The sequence below is a fragment of the Abramis brama genome (genome assembly GCF_963993115.1).
Source record: "Abramis brama genome assembly, chromosome: 7".
In the NCBI taxonomy this organism is placed as follows: Eukaryota; Metazoa; Chordata; class Actinopteri; order Cypriniformes; family Leuciscidae; genus Abramis; species Abramis brama.
The window spans coordinates 20,606,929-20,629,877 of NC_139969.1; the positions used below are offsets into that span (position 1 = coordinate 20,606,929).

Sequence of the window (22,949 nt, forward strand, 5' to 3'; positions counted from 1 at the left end):
TTTCGGTAACTCTTCCTGTCAGTCATTCATCCCTCTTTTGTTATCTACTCATTTATCCATTTATAAGAATTGGTTTGTTGATGAAATGCAGTTTATACGTCCCAACCATAGGTCCATAACAGTCACAGCGCCTCTATGCGGGTAAAGTTATGTGTGTTATGTTTCAATTTTACAGATGAGTGAATGAGAGTGCTGCTGCTCTGTCAATACGCGGTGAGTATGTTAATATTTATCAACAGCTCATAAAATACTTACGATAGTTGACTTGACTGCACAGTATTAACAGAGACACATCTAGACGTTTCTCTTTAGCGTCGCTGACGAGTTTTTGGCGATATTTCCTAAGCGTTAGCCTGCTAGCTTACGACTATTCAGTGGTAGCAGACGCGTTAAACCAAATGTATTTGTTTTATTTGAGTATATAAATAGGTCTGTCATTAAAGGTTATATAAATAACAACTAAGACCGTAAAACATAATTTTATCCAGAAATTTATATTGGATTTTGAAGAATGGTGTAGCAAACTAGCTTCGGGTGAGTTGTTATGGTTTCACTTTCCATTCACTAGACAGCTAACGTTAGCGTATTAGCTAACATGAATGAGGTGTAAAAACAAACATACAGGTTATTTGAATGATGTGACAGTCATCCATATCTATAAATTATTAGCATTAACTGTAAATAAACGAGAAAATGACCCCGTATGTTTGACAAGTGAATCGCCAAACGCGTTGTTGACTATTGTTTATGCTTCAGACATAATAAATAATGTAAGCCACCTTGTCTAATGCCACTAAACTTGAACTGTAAACCCAACTATACTGTAACAGTTAGTTACTTTGTTTCCCAGTGCTTTGGCATGAGAAACGATTGTCACAAGTTATTCAGGCCTTGTGTGTTTTAAAGCTTTGTTGACTTTCACTTTTAGCTATGGCGTCTCTCAGTGATCAGCTGGAGGAGGTGAGGGTGAATGCGGAAGGCAGCTTATCTTCTCCAGGCTCTGCCCAGGAGATGAGGGCAGGGGTGGCAGCCATGGCCAACATCCCTCTCCCACCCTCCAGCAAATATCGCTACATAGCTGCTGAAAGCATGCTGACGGAGAACAGTAGTGGAAATAACAGGAATGAGGTGAGAGCTGGTGTAATGATTCATTTTCCTCTGCAATCCAAATGGTGTATGTTTATACAGCAGGAAGCAAACGTTTGACTTTATGAACCGACCTCTTGCATGTAGTGATCGTAAACATGGGGGGTGGGGGACTCCGTTTGTGCTTTGTGTCTCATCACATTAATTTATGAAATACATTAATCACTTAAATTATGAAATTTTACCAAAAATTTGGTAGTGGATATTACCATTTCTATCATAAAACAGGCATCAAATATCAAGGTATAGGTAAATATCTGAGTGCCGGTTGCATAAACCTCTACAAGTTAGACATCAATTTTTTTCTTTACTGTTCATAGTTGTTACTTAAAAACGTAGATTAGCTTAATTTGATACCGAAAAGTAAGACTGACTGCCCCTGACTAACTGCTAGTGGGTCATACTAGAACTTAAGACACTGTCTTAAAATAATGGCTATGTTTATGCAACAGACATATTTTAAGATATGTCAGTGCAAGTTGCTTTCAGTTAAAACAGCTCAAACATTCATTTTAGTCTTGGACTAGCTTAAGCCTTGTCTGTGAAACCGGGGTAGCTACTTTTACATCTTACCTCATACTCTTTCACTGGTAAAGCTGAAGATTTTTTCCCCCTTTTTTTATTGTACATAAGCAAAATAATTACATTCGTAAGTGTAAAAAAACAAACAAAAAAAACAGGCTAATGCAAGGCACACAAATAAATGGTGGGGTGTTTCCATTCATCTTCCTGTAAACCAACTTTTATCATCCCAACAAATTTGCAGGCCTGTTTAATCTCCATAAAATGTAATTATGGAAAATATCCACAAAGAAAATTACTTTTAAATACTTAGGCTACTTAAAAAAAAATACTTAAAAAAAAAAGTTAGGTTTCGTCTTCATTATGGATGTGCAAGACTAGTCGATTAAACGATAGCCTTCTGCTGCTAGTCTACTTGAAAATACTGTTTTTATTTATTCATTTTTTTGCGCATTTAATGTTTTGCTTTATATCTTTACTAAGGCAGTGTTTAAATTGTCGCCATGTTAATGTTACATTTTAAAATTAATATATTATTTTGTGTTTATCTGGAGCAGAAAACTAAATTTCATTTTACCTCAGATTTTGCATGCGTTCGTTTTTTCTGTGGCATTCACGGCGTGTTCAGAGAAATGTCCATTCGTTAGATGAGCAATGTGAGGGAGTTTTTTGACAGCCTATACAAAACTTCTATGTCATATCAAACAAGTAATAACTAAGCTTGCTTTTAGGCTTTTTATACTACCGGTTATGAGAGACAGCACGGTATGAAATGTGTTTGACTAGTCGGTTGCAAAATTTTTGTTTAAATGTTAATACAATTAGTTGTTGCACATGCAACAGGTCATACACTTCATACGCTTACATTTAAGGATAAAGAATTTACCCAGAATCAACATTACATTAATGAAAAATTCAGCTTTTTTGTCTTCCAACAACATTCTGATAGTTTCTAGAAATAGTAGGCATAGGCTACTTCTTTTATTTGATTGGTCATCTCAGTTATTTTGACATTGACGAGCGATGTTAGACTGCTTAGGCATACCTGCCTAAACATAGATCTTTTTAACTTTTTGTCAGTGCAGCAGAATAGAATTTTTTTTTTTGTAGGGACAATTTGGCCGTATCTGATTATCGGGGGTAAATGTCTATGGTGGTTACGGCCCTGACCGTATATAGTAGGAATGTTTGGGGCTATTTTGGCAGTGTGAATGACTGACATAAAGCGCATAATAATGCATAGCGCTGGGTAATCTGTCACTGTTTCCTCAGGTGTTTCTAAAGAATTGGTCCTGTTTCCACTCATTTGTATGCACATAACATTTATTCCTAGTTCATTTTTACCCACTGTTGTTGTTTCTAGGCTGTAATGTATTCTTGTTTATACTTTTCTGTTGTACATTAATATCTCCTGATCCTTTTAGTCCCTCAGCCTCCTGCAGAAACTTTCCACCGCTCTTAACATCTTGGAGAAGTATGGCTCCAATCTTACCAACCCCAACAGGCCGAAGTACTGGCGTACAGTCAAGTACAACAACCCTGTCTTCAGGACGACCGTAGACTCCATTCAGGTGTGTGGTGGATGAGATTATGAGGCTTTTTGTGTGAACCATACATAATATTTGCAGTAACAATTCTTTATCTTCTTCTTTTAGGGTGGCAGAGCAGTACTTAACCTGTATGGCTACACCAATCAGCAGCATGATGGCTTGAGCTTTCCTGATGATGTTGTCCAGCCAGATGTTGAGAAGGTGGCGTCAGTGACTCTTGAGATCATGTGTCTTCGTATGGAACTGGACATGCTAATCAAGGTCTGAGGCTGTGAAGTAAAAGCATATTATGAATTCATCACAAATGAATGTTAAGCTCACATATAGAGTTTGTTCCTTTTCTGTAGGGCACCCATTCTCATCCAGAGTTTTTTGAAAGACTTATTCCATCGCTCACTGTGCAGGTAAAGGTTTTTTGTTTTTTTTTCTATAAGAAATGACATTGACAGTAAAGACATTTGTAATGTTACAAAAAATATATAATTCAAATAAATGTTGTTCTTTTGAACTTTCTATTCATAAAAGAATCTTTGAATATTTAAAGAAATATTAAGCAGCACAACTGGTTTAAACATTGATTATAATAATAAGAAATGTTTCTTGAGCACAAAATCAGCATATTAGAATGATTTCTGAATGATCATGTGACACTGAAGCCTGGAGTAATGATGCTGAAATTCAGTTTTGCCATCGCAGGAATAAATTACATTTTAAAATACATTAAAATAGAAAACAGTTATTTTTATAAACACTTTTACAATATTAATGTTTTATTGTATTTTTATCCGATAAATGCAGCCTTGGTGAGCTTAAGAGACTTCTTTCAAAAACATCTTACCACGCTTTTAGAGAAAAGTGTTTCTTTTAGATTTCTTAGCTTTTTTGCAGGTCACTTAAATACAGTGTCCATATAATGTCTGTACAGGATGATGATGGAATCAGCACAGATGCAGCTGCAATCTCTCCTAGTGAGAGACCATGGGAAAAACAAACTCCCTCATCTGTGTCTCCTTCTCAGCCTAAATCTCTATTCAGTCCAGCTCTTGCTCTCTCTTCTCTAGTGCCATCTACACAAACAGGTAAAGACATCATGTTTACCAACCCTGGCTTTCCTTTTAATGAATATCTTTTATTGTGAGTGTCCACTTCTATCGTTTCCATTCTACTTCATTGATTTTCAATTGCTTTGCAGAAAACTGCACCATATGTGGCATCTTTCCAGTGTCTGCTCACTGCCCCACCTGCACTCAGCGGCTATGCACAGAATGTGACCGGCTGTATCACTCACATTCAGGACGGTCCACACACATCAGGATCCCTGTAACTTCCTCAAAAGCCACAAAACGGCACAGGTTAGCACTGAGCAATTTAAGATGTTGAGAGAACATGTTTGTGTAGAGGATTTTGTCAAGCAAATCTGTATGTCATTATTTCTTTCCTTAGCTCATCACTGTCAACATGGCAGTGTAAATACTGCACTACAGTAAATACGTTGCAGCAGGTTTTGTGTGAAACCTGTGATCGTCCCCGTCTGTCCTCTTCTGCTCCATCTCTACAGGAGGAGCCATCACAGCCTTCTACAATATCTGGTTAGTCTGTGCATTTTTTTTTTTCTGTCACTTTTTCAAATCTAAATGGACCATCAGTCCTGCTTGACCTTTTTAAACATCAAGGTGGTCATTCAAACTAACAAATAAACTCCTAAATTTGAATATTAATTATAAATATTAATTTTAATTGTGTTAATTCTGTGTTTTGTGCATTACTTTTGTCAATTAGAGTGGCAGTGTAAAAGCTGCACAGTGGTTAATGTGGGCAGCAGCATTCTTTGCGAGGTGTGTGATCGCCCCCGTCTGGCCACCCGACCTCCTGTCGCGCCCTCACGTCCGACCCCCTCTGCCACAGGACTAATGGACAGCCAGGTGCCAATATTCAGTACATTCCAAATTCCAAAATTTTCTGGTTTTGTTTCAGTACAATAGGGGCTTTCTCACCTGAGGAACCTTTTCATAGTTCCTAGAACTAATGACACAGAAGTACCCACTTTTTGGCGTGTTTGCACCGCACATACTGGGAACGCTTTTAGTTAGGAATCATGTTGGGGGAACTAAATTAGCTCCTACTTAAGATTAGGGTCCAACCCAGCACAATATGAACTACTAGTGACATAAGTGTATGCCGACTGGCCGAACGCACGTGAAACACCAGCACCCGCCATGTACACTCACAGTTTTCAGCCTACATATTTACTCCACGAACTAGCTCTACAAACATGGAAAACAGTGATAGATGGACCTCTCAACCTTTATGCTAAGGAGAAAATCCAATGTGACTTTGAGGGGACCAAGCAAAACATGATTATGTATTTCTGCTCAGCTAGCGACATTGGGAATTAACCACATGGCAAGCGCTAATACTTTTTCATATACCGTTTACTTTTTTTGTATAACAGTTCAATCTAATAACATAATAGACAGGACTGTTAAATAGATCGTAAACTAATGAAGACGGAGCATGGTGTGCTCAGCCTCTGGCTTTTTAAGCGGCGTCAAAATAAAGGTCACTTTACAGTTTCTACTGGCGGTGCAAATGCTACCAAGAAAATGGCCCTACTAGGGGAACATTTAGTTATTGGGAACCGCCCTGGTGGCTAGTGCCTATAACTAAGTTCCTATAACTAGCCGGTGCGAAAGCCCCTATAGTTATTAACACTGCTATATTTTAAAGTTCATCATTTCTGTGCTAATAACATGATTGATGTTGCAAAAAGGAATGTAGTTCAGTTTTATAAACTGAGTTTTGTGCCGTTAGTGGTGTAGAATTTAAAACACGTCACCTTTAAAGGGATAGGTCACCCAAAAATTTAAATTTGGTCATCATTTGCTAACCCTCAAGTTGTTCCAAACCTGTTTGAATTTCTTTCTTCTGCTGAACTCAAAAGATGTTTTGAAGAATGTCGGTAACCAAACTATAGTATTTTTGTTTCATACTATGCTTCCAACTGTTTGGTTACCCATATTCTTCAAAATATCTTCTTTTGTGTTCAGGAGAAGGAAGAAATTCGTACAGGTTTGGAACAAATTGAGGGTGAGTAAATGATGATAGAATTTTAATTTTTGGGTGAACTATCCCTTTAACCTATGCATATTCTGATTTGTCATTGCTGAAGAAATGAGCATAATGCTGAGTTTTATCCTGAATACAGGTTCCTGTTTTGACTCCTTTTTTTTTTCTATCTCATTTAGTGGATTTGCCAGTTTTGTACATACGTCAACCACACACCATCAACTGTATGCGAAATGTGTTGCCTTTCAAAATCAGAACCTGCCCTATCACCCTCTAAGCCCCTCCCACTCTCTAAGCCCCTCCCACTCTCACCGGTCAAGGATGTAACACCGCTTTCAGTCGCACCTAAAGTCATGCCCACTGAGGACCCTGATTTGAAAAGGCAAAGACTGATGAAGGAGGAAGGGCTTAAACTTATTCAGCTTATTCGTGTAAGTCTGATATGTTTTAATGTCGTTGTAGCCTAGGCATCATCCTCAGAATCTTACAAGCATTCTTATTGTCTCTGTCTTTTCTCAGGAGGGAGAGAAGAAAGGAGTGAGTCCAGAGGAGGTTTATACCAGCATGTATGTGTCGGGAAACAGTAACGTAATGCCATATGACTGGCTGAAGGCAGAGCTACCGCATGTACTTGATGAGATCTGTGTGATGGCTGCATCCTGTCAGCAAGAACCCAGTGCACAATCAAACTCTTCAGGGGGGAACGATGGCCAGGATGGAGAAAAGAGCAATGCTGTCCCCTTGTCCAGGGCAGAAGCCAAACGGGCCTGGCTGGCAGCTGGGGGCGATAATGAGAAAGCTGTCAGACAGGCTCTTAGAGACCGCAGAGTTAAAGTGAGTTCTTAACAATCCATCCTTTATATAATAACTTTTATTAACATTTACAACAGTATTAGAATATATAATGCTTAACATTTCATTAGTGAATGTACAATGAAATTGTTAGATTTATATATTTGTACTTATCTGACTGACATCAGCTACAGGCCTGTTAAGCATTATATATTTAATTATGTAATATATTTTTTCCTTATATTATTACACACACACACATACACACACACATACATACATACATACATACATATATATATATATATATATATTTTACAGACTTTCAGCTGTTCGCAATGAACAATTCAAACAAAAGTAATTGAAATGGCTCAACACAACAAACGTTTCATGTGGTTTTCCCAAATTCAGCTGAAAGTGCAACTTTTAATGACTTCTGCAGTCTCATTATTGAACCCCTTCATGGCAAGCATCTTTACACCCTTTTGCTGTTATGACCTGCTGCAAACAAGCGAGATGTATAACCAGACACCAGCTTCTGGCAGCGTTTCTGAGGAATCTTAGGCCATTCCTCATGAACAATGGCTGGGTTTTGCTGCAACTGCCTTCTTCAAATCCCACCAGAGATTTTCTATGGGATTCAAGTCAGGTGACTGTGATGGCCACTGTAGAATCTTCCAGGACTTCTTCTGAAACCAAGCCTTGATGGAATTTGAGGTATGCTTGGGATCATTGTCCTGTTGGAAGGTCCAATGATGCCCAAGCTTCAGCTTCATCCTTCACAGCATGACGTTTTTTGCAGATTTCCTGATACTTCATTGAATCAATGAATCAGCCTTCTACACGCTGCAGGTTTCCAGTGCCAGAGGATGCAAAGCAACCCCAGAGCATCACCGAGCCCCCAACATGCTTAACTGTAGGCAGTGTTCTTTTCAGCATATGCTTCATTATTCTTCCTCCAGACAAACCGCTGATCCATAGGGCTGAAAAGTTCCAGTTTTGTTTTACAGAATCCCAAAACTTCTGTGGCTTATTTATATAATTTTGAGCACTTTTCTTGTGCTTTTGGGTCAGTAGTGGTGTACGTCTTAGAGTTCTGGCATGCGTTTAGTACTCGCCATACAGTGCAAGCTGAAACCTCAGTGCCTGTTGCCACCAAGTCTTGCTGCAGGTCTTTTGCAGTCACTCGACGGTTTTTCTGAACCTGCCTTTTCAGAAAACTGGTTGCAGCCATTGATGGCTTCCTTTTTCTGCCCATCCAGGTAGTGTAACCACTGTTCCTTTAACTTTGAATTTGCATGCTATGCTTCCAACAGTGTCTCTAGGAACATTTACTGCATTCACTATCTTTTTGTATTCTGATCCTTGTTTGTGAAGGGTGATGATATCTTCTCTTAACTTTTTGGACCATTCTTTTGACTTATTTCTAAGTCAAATCTTATAGACTTATTGCTGAGCCATATTTCTAACATGTAGTCAAACGTGACACTCAACAAACCTAGCCAGTTCAGATTTTTCATGTGTTCTAGCTCAAACACACCTGGTGCAACTAATGAAGCCCTTGATTAGTTGCATCAGGTGTGCTTGAGACAACACCTGTTCTGCAGATTTGTGCTAAGGGATTCTATTCAGGGTGTTGAATAATTTTAAGACTGCAGAAGTTATTAAAAGTTGCTTTTTTTTTTTTTTAAGTTGAATTTGGGGAAACCACTTAACCACTTACACTCACTTGAAGGAATTTTTTTAAATCACTAATAATTGAATTACACTGTTAGATGTAAATGATCTTTTATTAGATCTCAAAATTAATATTCATTTTCCATATTGTACATTATAATGTTGTGATGCCTAGTTTATAGTGTTTTATTTATTTTTTATTTAGACAAAGTAATGTAGAAATTTAATATAATGTAAACTTTCACATAATTAAATTATGTCATTATTTCTGAAATATTTTCATGTTATGGCCAATAACCTGGCAACATTATCAGCTTATCCGTATCGCCAGAATCGCATAATAGTGTATTTCTAGTAAATATATCTAGTAAAAATGTTGTATGCTAAATATGACATTTTGTCTGTTTTTGTTTGTTAGGTAAAAGAGCTTGGCTCTCTGGGCTTTAATGATGTAACCCGCTGTGAAGAAGCCCTGAGGCAGAGCGGAGGGGATGTGAGGGGGGCTCTCGTCCTGCTGCAGCGCCCTTTACTGGAGCCATTCCATCAGCGCATGTGGAGCGACGAACCAGAGCCCCCCATTGACATCAACCATCCAGATAAACAGGTGACTGGCCTTTTACAATAATGTAAATAATGAATGCTTCACTGAGAGACTGCATTGCTTTCTCACCACTAGATGTGCCAAACAGTTTTTGCAGCTTAATCTGCATAATCTTTTGTGTGATAAATAAATATATATTTATTTTTAATTAATTGCATAATGCTGGCTGCCGAATATATTCAAGGTGGTCATTAGCAAATTGAATGTTATGTTATCAAACATTACTAAAGTTACTTATCCTCTGTCTGTGTAAGCATGTTTGCCGTAGGCTGCTAGCGGTGTTTGAGCTGCCCAGCTGGGGGCGCTGTGAGCTGGTTTTGTCTTTGCTGCGAGACCCTACAGCTACATATACACTGGAGGATGTGGTTCAGGCCGTGCGTGAATCACCTGACCGGGACTTCATTCGCCGCGTGCTGAACAAGGAATGCCCTATCTGCCTGTCGGTTTTTCCCCACAGCAAGGTACTTTGCATCACCTCAGAATCTTGTATTTTTTACACCAGAGTGTCCTTATCTTATATGTACTCATACTGTTAAAGGGACAGTCCACCCAAAAATGTAAATTCTGTCAATATTTACATATAAGAACATAAAAGAAGATATTTTGAAGAATGCTGGCAAATAGTTTTGGTTCCTATTGACTTCCATTGTAATTTTTGTCCATACTACTAAAGTCAATGGGATCCACAACAGTTTGGTTACCAACATTCTTCTAAAGATATTTTATGTTCCACAGAAAAAAGAAAGTCACACAGGTTTGGAACGACATGAGGGTTAGTAAATGATGATAGAATTTTCATTTTTGGGTGGGCTGTTCCTAGATCACCCAGAAAGCATCATCAAGTGATCATTTACTCACCATTGTGTTTTTCCAAACCTGTATAACTTTTATTTCTTTAGTAGAATGCAAAAGAAAACATTTAGAAAAATGACTACCTTTGGACAGTTTATATTGCATGCAGCCCAGTCTTACTGGGTCCTTTTCATAAATGAGCTATAAATTGAAATGCTGTTGCATTTTTGGCAAATATATGTATATGAAAGCACCTTACATTGAGTCAGGAGTCTATTTTTTGGTGTATTTTTCAGATGCAGTCGCTGACATCCTGCCAGTGCTCTGTGTGCTGTGGATGTTTCAAGCAGCATTTCACCATAGCGGTGAGGGACAAGCACATCAGAGACATGGTGTGTCCTGTCTGCTCAGAGCCTGACATCAATGACCCTGAGCACCTTAACAGCTACTTCTCCACTCTGGACATACAGGTACTACAAAAGAGCAAAAAATAAAGATGGTCAGTTCAGTACTGGGACTTGAGTTGGAACACAGCAGCATATAACTGGGCTTCAAGCTACTCACTGTGATATCTGAAATGATCTTGTGTGTGTGTGCGTGCGTGACTGCCCAGCTCAGGGATTGCCTTGAACCAGACGTGTACGATCTCTTCCACAAGAAGCTGACTGAGCAGGCTCTCATCAAGGACCCGAAGTTCCTGTGGTGCAGCCATGTGAGTGACACTGCACTTCCTAACTCTCTCTGAGAGAGCACTCTCATACTCAAACAGCTGTAGTCTCATTCAAGAGCATTTACAGTGATCTGAAAAGAGGTGCATGATGTTAGGAGTCTTTATTTGCATCTAGTGCATCTCTTTTACTCTTATCTCGTTCCCACAGTGCTCATATGGCTTCATCTATGACGGCGATCAACTCAAGGTCACCTGTATGCAGTGCAGGAAAAGCTTCTGCGCTCAATGCAAAAAACCGGTAAGTGTTTTCAGAAAGCAAGAAACAGATCTGCGGTGACTTTGCATGAATATAGGAGATGAGCGTCAGTGTTGGGGAGTAATTCAAAGTAGCGACACTATCAACTCACCTATGATTTTCAGCAGCATGACCGTAGTGAGCAGCTTTAAAATAGTGTCACATTTGCAATAACAGATTATATATTCCAGCAAATCTGAAAAACTCTCTCATATTTATGTGTAATGAAAGTAAAAACTGATTCAGTGTTGTAAATCGTTTATCCAAAACTAATATTTTCATATATATATACAGTGCCCTCCACAATTATTGGCACCCCTGTTTAAGATGTGGTCGAGGACTTCTAAAAATTCTCCTTTTTTTTGAAACAACATAGAACCCAAATGCAAAAAAAGAGAAAAATCCAACCTTTTATTTAAGTACATTACTTTGGTGGTAAAAAAAAACAAAAAAAAACACACATTTAGGAAAAAAAAACCTTGAAATCATGTGTCCCACAATTATTGGCACCCCTGATGTTAATACTTTGTACAACCCCCTTTTGCCAACAAGACAGCACGTAATCTCCTCCTATAAAGTTTCACAAGATTGGAGAACACAGAGAGAGGGATCTTTGACCATTCTTCTTTGCACAATCTTTCTAGATCATCCAGTGTCCTGGGTCCTCTCTTATGCACTCACCTCTTTAGCTCGCCCCACAGCTTTTCGATTGGGTTGAGGTCTAGGGACTGAGATGGCCATGGGAGGACCTTGAGTTTGTGACTGCTGAACCATTTTTGTGTAGATTTTTGACAGTACACACTGATGATGGCTTAGGCCGAAACGCATCTGTGTGGACATGGTTACAATAAATTTATGAAATTATACCTTGAGAGTGCGGTTTTTCATCTTTATTTTTGATAACTTTTTTACTACTCGCACCCATAAATGATTTTGGAGTTGAGCACGCCTGTTCTCAATATTATGTGTAGATTTTGCTACATGTTTTGGATCATTATCCTGTTGAAAGGCCCAATGACGACCCATCTTCAGCTTTCTGGCAGAGGCCATCAGGTTTTTATTTAAAATGTCCTGGTAGTTCAAAGCGTTCATAATGCCATGCACCCTAACAAGGTTCCCAGGGCCTTTGGAAGAGAAACAGGCCCACAGCATCACAGATCCTCCACCATACTTCATGGTGGGCATGAGGTGCTTTTCGGCATACTCATCTTTTGTTTTACGCCAGACCCACTTAGAGTGTTTGTTGCCAAAAATCTCAATCTTAGTCTCATCTGACCAAAGCACACGATCCCTTTTTCCTTGCATGCCTCCCAAACAGCTTGTTGGCATGTAGAGAGCGTCTGATGGTTGTTTTGGAGACTTTGTGACCCCAAGATGCCACTCTTTGATGCAATTCTGTGACAGTGAGCTTAGGCATAAACTTAGACATAAACTTGGGACCTCTTCCAGCCTTGTTTGTCACTGTTCCAGTTGTTTTAAACTTCTTAATGATTCCTCTGACTGTAGATACGGGCAAGTTAAGGCGAGTGGCTATTTTCTTGTAGCCATTGCCTGACTTATGAAGGTCGACACACATCTGCCTTACTTGAGTGGTGTGTTCTCGTCTTTGCCATGTTGACAAATGGGTAAGAGAATTAGGCCTCTGTGTCACGTCATATTTATACCCCAGGGAAACAGGAAGTCATGAATTACTAATTAAAAGTTCCTAGATACCCTGACCAACTTTAACAACTACAGAAAAATATATTTAAAAAAAAATCAATTACATTTTTCAGCGGAATTGTTAGGGGTGCCAATAATTGTGGGACACATGATTTCAAGTGTTTTTTTTTTCTAAATGTGTGGGGTTTTTTTGTTTGTTTTTTACCACCAAAGTAATGTACTTAAATGAAAGGTTGGATTTTTCTCTTTTTTTGCATTTGGGTTCTATGTTGTTTAAAAAAAAAAGGAGAATTTTTAGAAGTCCACGACCACATCTTAAACAAGGGTGCCAATAATTGTGGAGGGCACTGTATATATATATATATATAGTCTGATGCAGTCTAGTGAATCATGAGAGAGTTTGTTTCAGATGAATATGTATGTGTAACAAAAGTTTCAAAGATTCATTCTGGTGGATTGTTTTGTTGAACAGAAAAAAATCTTAAAAAAAGATTCTCTGAGTTATGTCCCTATGCAGCATTTTAGTTATTTTTTTGTGGTGGAATATTTAGTGTAATGCTGCTGTTTATTACAGTGTTTTTTTTATAAAATATACATTAAGGTGTATTTTGTGTCACCTTGATTGATATTACTCATTAATTTAAAATGTTGATGGTAATGAGTGTCTTCTTCTCGATCGCTCTCTGCAGTGGGAGCCGCAGCACGTGGGCCTCTCGTGTGAGCAGTTCCAGCTGTGGAAGCGAGAGAATGACCCTGAGTACCAGAGGCAGGGTTTGGCCGGATACCTGCGTGACAATGGGATCAGTGAGTCACCTTTAGATCTTCTCTAGAAGCCTAATCCTCACCTACCCACAGCTAATAATTCTGCCCAACTCTGACTACCAGAATTAACCTTAGAAAACGTTGTCTGCTCATACAGTCTGTGTTTTGTTGTGTTTGGTCAATTGGTGAAGAGAAACCAAATCAAATTTTAATGTGGAGTATTTCTCACTCACAGGCATTTTTATTCACACTTCGTGAGAAAGTTACTGATCGCACAATAGTTGTTTGTAGTGTTGCATCTCACTTAAGACTGTCTTTCTCTGTTCTATTGAATCGATCCATTGGTCTGGTGTTCTTTTTTTCTGTAAATGTATAATCTGTACATCTGTTGGATATAACAATTTACTGATTAAGTATGATGAAATATAAAAATATAAAGTTCCTATAGGTATAGATTTTCCATCCATCCATCCATCCATATGGGTTTAGAATTGTTGCATTATTCCAAATAAATTGATTAATATTCACAAATAAATGTAAAGAGATTAACTTTTTTTTAAATCAAATTCACAAATAAAAAGATTAAGATCCACAAATAAATGTAAAGAGTTTCACAAAAAAAATATAAAATTCACAAATAAAGCGAATGAGATTTGCAATTTTTTTTTTTTTTTTTTTTTTTTTTTTTACAAATGTTTTATTATTTTACAAACACAACTCTGCCTGGCATTTATTTGTGAACCGCTTTCTGTGCATTTGTAAATCGCTGCACTCATTTGTGAATAGCTTCTTGGGCATTTGTAAATCCCCTCACGCATCTGTGGATTTTGAAACGCTTCTAGCGTCGACGTGCAGACAAAAAAAATAAAATAAAAATAATAATATATATATATATATATATATATATATATATATATATATATATATATATATATATATATATATATATATATATACACTGTTTCTGATCCCTTGGATTTACCTGGATTTCTTATAAATTGTTCATATTTTACTGTAGTCAATGTGATGATAATCATGTCAATAGACAAACATAGACTGCTTGACTATGTAAATTATGTTTTCATGTTTTTATCGAATGCAAAATGTAAACATCCACAGTATGGGGTGGAAAAACTGTCACACAGCCCATTCTTTCTTTTATACAATGATTTTATCTATTGTTCTTATGTCTGTCTTGTAGCTTGTCCTAACTGTAGGTTCCAGTATGCTCTGGCCAGGGGCGGCTGTATGCACTTCAGTTGTTCCCAGTGCAGGTATCAGTTCTGCAGTGGATGTAACAACCCTTTCCACACAGTGAGTTCCTGTCTGGTCTTGTTGTCCTAGAATTATTTGTGCCTATTTGTATCTCTGTGTGCATGTTCTACGGCTCTGTATGTGACTGATATTCAGTTTGAAGCCAGCTACGGTTGGGCTAAAAGTAGCAGCCTTCTCCAGAGCACGATTTCTTCTCTCCTTTTTATTCATCCTCTTTTTCTCTCACACTCTTGATCACTCCTTCTCTGGCAGAAGTGTGCAGTGAACCAGTGTACTGTGACAGGTCTGCATGCCCATCACCCCAGAGACTGCCTCTTCTACCTTCGAGACTGGGAGCCTGCCAGGCTTCAGGCCTTACTGCAGGTACACACACACACTCGCGCTTTAACACAGGCACGCACATTTCCTCCTACACATCCACACGCACAGCACTTGTGTGCCAGGGTTGGTTGAGAAATATCACTTCACATCTCTATCGTTTTGTTTTGAATACTTGTTTGAACGTCATTTTGTTTCCTCAGAAAAAGGCGGTGAACTACAATACTGAAACTGCAACAGGAGCACAGACTGGTATGTGTTTTAGTATCAATGCTTTTTTTGTTTGGTTTATTCTGACCATGTGGCCATATTTTAGTCTGACTTATCTCCCCTAGTACTTCTGTGATCTGTTTATCTGTGTCTGTCTCTTCATCTTATTTGTCCGTCTCAGTCTTAAAGTCTAGTTTGCTTCCAATTTCACTCTTTATCTCAACTGCCCAGTGGAACAAAATCGCTTTTACTGAAATGAAAGCATAAAAGCTGAACATCCTAAAGCAATGCACTGTTTTCCTACTAAAACAGCCATCCAATTACCGCTCCTCAGACCAAGGCTATATTTGTACCATGAAATCGTTGTCAAACACACACATACACCTACTCCTTACAGCTTTATTTCACACTCTGTTCCACTTCTCTTTGCTGAAAATATCTCCCTCGAAAACTGCCTTTCCCCCCAAATGCATCCCTGGTTTTTTTTTTTTTTTTTTTTTTGCGTCAGGTGTGTGTGGAGTGATCGAGCAGAAAGATGAAGGGCCTCGTCCGACTGATTCGCCGTGCGGGGCTCAGACTCAGCCGGGACAGGCAGGACTCTGCGAGTGAGTAACATCGTTGTTACCATGTTGACTGCTCCCTGCACTCTCAAATCTCTCAAACTCATCTAATTTTTTTTTGTCAGTTGCATTGTAGGGATTGTAGAGATTGGAAAAAGTACCTAAGTACTCAAATTACAGCCCACTGATTTAACTCAACTTGATTGCTTGATTTAACTCTACTCAATTTAATCTATGTATATATGTATATACATGTATATATGTTTATATATATATGTATATTAGGGCTGCACAATATATCGAAAAATTATCGTTATCGCGATAATAGTATATGCGATATCCGTAACGCAGAGAGGTGCGATAAATTGCATTTATTTTATGTGCCAAGCATTTGTGTCATGCATGCATGCATGCATAGGTTGTTTATCCAAATTGGACCAATCAAATGTGGCCTTACTATCTTTATACCCACCTCCCCAGTAGGTGCTATTATGCTATTGGCTAGATCGGGCCCAAAGGAGAACCTAGTGGCTCAGAGCAGAGAGTGGAAAATAAAAACTAATGGCGGGAGTAGAGACAAGTGAGGAAAATTACAACAGCGAAGAACCTGTGCCTAAAAAGAACTGTACGTCTGAAATAGGGAAATATTTTGGCTTCAATAGAGAAGACGTGTCATAAATGCAGGTACTGTGAAAGGGGCCGTTCACATATCGTGTCTAAAAACGCATGGAAACGCTTTCCACAAGCGCTTGCATCTGTCGTTGCTATGCAACCATGACCTGCGTGAGCTTGCGGAATTCTGAAAAGTTGAGATGTTGTCATCTCGTCGCGGCATAGACGGGCCCATAGACTGTAAGAAAAGATGGACGATGCCCCTTCGATCTCTCTTCCATTGGTGAGAACTGAAGCCGCCAGTGTTTCCCGATATGGCGCCCACATCTTGGGACTTGAGTCTGCGCAGTAGCGATCTCAGGACCAGACATGCGCAGTAGTGAGCAGGAAGTAAAGCCGCGAAATTAACACCCCGCCCTCACTCTCGCAGAATGCACTCTCCCTGCACTTTTTTTAAGTGGCCTATGTCTGCTCCATCCCTCTGTTCTCCTCCAATTTTGATGTCTGTTGATTGCAGTACAACAAGAGGCTTGTTCAAATAAAGTAAATACAATCTCCTCAGTCCTCCGAAGATCCCGAAAAAAAGTCTGTTGGTGCTTCAGTGACTACTTCGCTCAGAGAACCTGTCAATCACAGCTGTCAATCATGACGTTACACCACCGTTTTTATAGCATTGCGTAACTAACTAAAAACAAACTTATTTTAAAAACAGACACTTGAACTTACATCGGCGTGATAAAAGCTACAGTAAATGACAGAAACCACCTTTGGAAAAAAGATATTTGAAGTGTAATTTAATTGTTTAGTTGGTCTCACGTTCCGTAGAATAACACGGGGAGGCGGGGCTTATGACCTATACTAGGACCAGTCACCGGGGGGCGATCAAGACGTTCTGGCTTCACTTTTCAGGGCTTGTGCGGCACGCTTGGGCGGGCCTGGAAAAATGTGCTTCCATTTTGAGCGCACTTGTCGTGTGCCTGCATTTGAAATAATGAATTTGCACGCGCAAAAAACGCGATATGTGAACATAAGTGACGGTGTCACTAAGTCGTGCCGAAAAATTTTGCCCATGTCGAGAGGAAACTAATCTCCACAGTCATCTGGAACGCCACCTCAGGGAGCTATATGAAGACTTCAAAAAGTGTAAGCCCAAATCTACCAAAACTGCTAACGAAATGCCAAGTAACAATAACAGAGTCTCACAGACAACCATTAATCAAAGTGTTGCATGTGTAACGTTAACTCCTTATGAAAAAACATATTCTATGAAGATATTCTTCTGAAGATCATTATCGCAATACTCAACAACATCGCATATCGCATATTTTCCCAGTATCGTGCAGCCCATATATATATATATATATATATATATATATATATATATATATATACACATACACACACACACACACACACACACACACACACACACACACACACACACACACGTATATGTATATGTATATGTATATATATATATATATATATATGTATGTGTGTATGTGTATATGTATGTATGTGTGTGTGTAAGTCTGAATATATAAAACGAATGTCTGAATATATATGGAATGAAAGCCTGAATATATATATATAGAATGAAAGTCTGAATATATATATATATATATAGAATGAAAGTCTGAATATATAGAATGAATGTCTGAATATATAAAATGAAAGTCTGAATATATATATAGAATGAATGTCTGAATATATAGAATGAAAGTCTGAATATATATATAGAATGAATGTCTGAATATATAGAATGAAAGTCTGAATATATATAGAATGAATGTCTGAATATATATATAGAATGAATGTCTGAATATATAGAATGAAAGTCTGAATATATATAGAATGAATGTCTTAATATATATAGAATGAATGTCTGAATATATAGAATGAAAGTCTGAATATATATATGGAATGAAAGTCTGAATATATATATAGAATGAAAGTCTGAATATATATATATATATATATATATATATATATATATAGAATGAAAGATATAGAATGAAAGTCTGAATATATATATATATATAGAATGAAAGTCTGAATATATAGAATGAATGTCTGAATATATAAAATGAAAGTCTGAATATATATATAGAATGAATGTCTGAATATATAGAATGAAAGTCTGAATATATATATAGAATGAATGTCTGAATATATAGAATGAAAGTCTGAATATATATAGAATGAATGTCTGAATATATAGAATGAATGTCTGAATATATAGAATGAAAGTCTGAATATATATAGAATGAATGTCTTAATATATATAGAATGAATGTCTGAATATATAGAATGAAAGTCTGAATATATAGAATGAATGTCTGAATATATAAAATGAAAGTCTGAATATATATAGAATGAATGTCTGAATATACAGTGAGGAAAATAAGTATTTGAACACCCTGCTATTTTGCAAGTTCTCCCACTTAGAAATCATGGAGGGGTCTGAAATTGTCATCGTAGGTGCATGTCCACTGTGAGAGACATAATCTAAAAAAAAAAATCCAGAAATCACAATGTATGATTTTTTTTAACTATTTATTTGTATGATACAGCTGCAAATAAGTATTTGAACACCTGTCTATCAGCTAGAATTCTGACCCTCAAAGACCTGTTAGTCTGCCTTTAAAATGTCCACCTCCACTCCATTTATTATCCTAAATTAGATGCACCTGTTTGAGGTCGTTAGCTGCATAAAGACACCTGTCCACCCCATACAATCAGTAAGAATCCAACTACTAACATGGCCAAGACCAAAGAGCTGTCCAAAGACACTAGAGACAAAATTGTATACCTCCACAAGGCTGGAAAGGGCTACGGGGAAATTGCCAAGCAGCTTGGTGAAAAAAGGTCCACTGTTGGAGCAATCATTAGAAAATGGAAGAAGCTAAACATGGCTGTCAATCTCCCTCGGACTGGGGCTCCATGCAAGATCTCACCTCGTGGGGTCTCAATGATCCTAAGAAAGGTGAGAAATCAGCCCAGAACTACACGGGAGGAGCTGGTCAATGACCTGAAACCACCGTTTCCAAGGTTACTGTTGGTAATACACTAAGACGTCATGGTTTGAAATCATGCATGGCACGGAAGGTTCCCCTGCTTAAACCAGCACATGTCAAGGCCTGTCTTAAGTTTGCCAATGACCATTTGGATGATCCAGAGGAGTCATGGGAGAAAGTCATGTGGTCAGATGAGACCAAAATAGAACTTTTTGGTCATAATTCCACTAAACATGTTTGGAGGAAGAAGAATGATGAGTACCATCCCAAGAACACCATCCCTACTGTGAAGCATGGGGGTAGTAGCATCATGCTTTGGGGGTGTTTTTCTGCACATGGGACAGGGCGACTGCACTGTATTAAGGAGAGGATGACCGGGGCTATGTATTGCGAGATTTTGGGGAACAACCTCCTTCCCTCAGTTAGAGCATTGAAGATGGGTCGAGGCTGGGTCTTCCAACATGACAATGACCCGAAGCACACAGCCAGGATAACCAAGGAGTGGCTCTGTAAGAAGCATATCAAGGTTCTGGCGTGGCGTAGACAGTCTCCAGACCTAAACCCAATAGAGAATCTTTGGAGGGAGCTCAAACTCTGTGTTTCTCAGCGACAGCCCAGAAACCTGACTGATCTAGAGAAGATCTGTGTGGAGGAGTGGGCCAAAATCCCTCCTGCAGTGTGTGCAAACCTGGTGAAAAACTACAGGAAACGTTTGACCTCTGTAATTGCAAACAAAGGCTACTGTACCAAATATTAACATTGATTTTCTCAGGTGTTCAAATACTTATTTGCAGCTGTATCATACAAATATATAGTTAAAAAATGATATATTGTGATTTCTGGATTATTTTTTTTTGATTATGTCTCTCACAGTGGACATGCACCTACGATGACAATTTCAGACCCCTCCATGATTTCTATATATATATAATATTCAGACTTTCATTCTATATATATATATATATTCAGACTTTCATTTTATATATTCAGACATTCATTCTATATATATTCAGACTTTCATCCTATATGTTCAGATTTTCATTCTATATATATTCAGACTTTCATTCTATATATTCAGACTTCATATTATAAATATAATTATTTCCTGAACGGCTTGCTATAATACAAACAAATAAATAAATAAATAAATATATGTATATATATATATATATATATATATATATATATATGAGTGGGGTATTGCTGATGTATTTTATATTGTAGAATAAAATTTGAAAATGTATTTAGCTTGAAACCTGAAACCTGTTCAAAATACCCATTGTCTTTGTGACAATAGAACCAGAAGGGCAAAAATGCAAACTCATTTCTTGGCTTTGGACTTATTCCTGCAGCACACTTTAAGAGACAAGCACCATCACATTTTTAAATACTTGGAAAGTGCAAATGCAAATATGCAATATAGCAAAGATCAAAAGTACAAAATTAGGAAGATCAAATGTGAGCTGAATTTGTAATCATGTTTGAATTTTGACCACAATATGCTAACATATCTAGTCTTAAGTGGGATTGGTGAGACACTGGGGGGAAAAAACAGCAAGATGCGATGCAATGGCCAAAGACATTAAATGCTGTAAATATAAATAAAAAAATGGTGAATACAGAAGATGGTGTACTTGACATTGACAAGACATTGACACACATGCCTCTCCCTACTTTTTAGGGGTAAATAAAATTGTGTTGTGTTTCAGTAAGCATTATCGAGAGTACCTGGTCAGCCTCATTAATGGCCATTCTATTGACCCCGCCCTCCTTTACGCTCTTGATGAGCTGATCGTGGCCTGCAGGAGATACCATGTGGACGTCACACAGGGGGAAGGAGAAGATGAGAGAGCATACTTTGCCAGACTTAAGGTGGGCTGATGCTGTCCTTTCTTCAGTCTATAAACATGACCTCTTTTTGGTAGTTATCAAACTTTCTTTACCTCACATCTGCAGAAACTCATGGATGACGTGCCTCTGGGTGACAAGGTCCTTCGCAAGAAGTGAAGACGTTTTTACTTTGTTCATTTAACCTGTGATGACTATTTTACCCACGTGCGCCTGTAGCTCCGCTTTATGATCTGAGCTGAGAGGCTGGCAGAATTTTAAATACAGTGCTTCCCTGTTCTCAATGTGATGTAGTTGCACACATTTGCACAATGCACACACTGTTTTTTTTGTTTTTTCTCTTAAGGTTTTGTGATGGGAAATTCTTCATTTTAATCCTGTTTTTATTTTAATCACCCTCTAATAGCGTTATAGCTGTAGCTTGATTAAATTATGTATCATTTAAATTGGTGAATAATTATTGGTTATCAATTATTTGTTAATAATTGGTTAATAATATAATTTTAACCAATTAAATTATTATATATATATATAATAAAATAATTATATATTATGATTGGGGTATTGCTGATGTATTTTATATTGTAGAATAAAATTAAAAAATGTATTTAGCTTGAAACCTGAAACCTGTTCAAAATACCCATTGTAATGCACACACTGTTTTTTTCTTTTTTTTTCTTAAGGTTTTGTGATGGGAAATTCTTCATTTGAATCATGTTTTTATTTTAATCACCCTCTAATAGAGTTATAGCTTTAGCTTGATCATAAAAATAAAATAAAAAAACAGACTAAGACAAAACACTTTGACAGCTATAGTGAAGCCATTTAATGTTTCTGTGAATGCATATAAACCGGTTTTATATTTCATTAAGTACATTTTAAAATTAAACAGACAAAAATCGCAAAACAACAGTATTTTAAATGATTTGATGAGTGAACTTTCTGTTGATTGTACCTCAGGCTCTTAGTTATCAGTTTATTCAACCAAAAACAAAATCTGCACATTGATGGGTGTCAAAACACGTACAATCATGGGTTTATATGTACATATATATATGATTAAACATAATTTATAAAATGTTGAATCTAGTGAGTCTTTGTGTTTCAAAGAGAGCAAAATGATCATTAATAAGCAAAGCAGTAAAACCACCAGTCATGTTGATGTCACTCGATCAACATCTAAAAGACATGTTCTTCATTCCTATTCCATGCAATTGTGTCACGGTTGTCTCTGAGATCAGAGCCCTTAAAACACATATTTGCTCATCAAGTCTTAAAGCCATTTACAGTGGGGCTGTAGTCAGGGAAACCACTGATCAATTTCTATTTTTATTCTGAGGACATTTGTGCTGCCAGACATTTTTTAATATAATTTTTGATATGCATGATCATGGAAAAGCACTGGCCATTTTAAGCAGAAATTAAAGGCGCACACACAATGAGAAAATCGATGATATTTTTAAGAGGTCATTATTCTTGGCAATGAGAATTACATGCACTGTAAAGTTTTATGATGCTGATTGGTCACACATGCAGTGATTGAACTTTTCCCCTAACTTTACAGTATTTGTTGC

The 22,949-nt window shown here is 37.6% G+C and overlaps 1 protein-coding gene across 1 annotated transcript in view; it reads left to right on the top strand.

Moving 5' to 3' along the window:
- Positions 1-21,907, top strand: part of rnf31 (ring finger protein 31) — a 29,475-nt gene extending 7,568 nt beyond the window's left edge. The window contains exons 2-24 of the mRNA XM_084119078.1: positions 176-213; positions 929-1,128; positions 3,093-3,239; positions 3,324-3,479; positions 3,566-3,622; positions 4,144-4,297; positions 4,411-4,570; positions 4,662-4,807; positions 4,998-5,140; positions 6,464-6,715; positions 6,804-7,118; positions 9,172-9,357; positions 9,609-9,815; positions 10,443-10,616; positions 10,760-10,858; positions 11,025-11,114; positions 13,463-13,577; positions 14,737-14,849; positions 15,063-15,173; positions 15,332-15,380; positions 15,847-15,943; positions 21,237-21,399; positions 21,484-21,907. Of these exons, the coding sequence (XP_083975204.1) occupies positions 931-1,128; positions 3,093-3,239; positions 3,324-3,479; positions 3,566-3,622; positions 4,144-4,297; positions 4,411-4,570; positions 4,662-4,807; positions 4,998-5,140; positions 6,464-6,715; positions 6,804-7,118; positions 9,172-9,357; positions 9,609-9,815; positions 10,443-10,616; positions 10,760-10,858; positions 11,025-11,114; positions 13,463-13,577; positions 14,737-14,849; positions 15,063-15,173; positions 15,332-15,380; positions 15,847-15,943; positions 21,237-21,399; positions 21,484-21,534 (3,183 nt within the window). The 5' untranslated portion in view covers positions 176-213; positions 929-930 and the 3' untranslated portion in view covers positions 21,535-21,907. The remainder of the gene's footprint in view (positions 1-175; positions 214-928; positions 1,129-3,092; positions 3,240-3,323; positions 3,480-3,565; positions 3,623-4,143; positions 4,298-4,410; positions 4,571-4,661; positions 4,808-4,997; positions 5,141-6,463; positions 6,716-6,803; positions 7,119-9,171; positions 9,358-9,608; positions 9,816-10,442; positions 10,617-10,759; positions 10,859-11,024; positions 11,115-13,462; positions 13,578-14,736; positions 14,850-15,062; positions 15,174-15,331; positions 15,381-15,846; positions 15,944-21,236; positions 21,400-21,483) is intronic.
- The last annotated feature ends 1,042 nt before the right edge of the window (positions 21,908-22,949 follow it).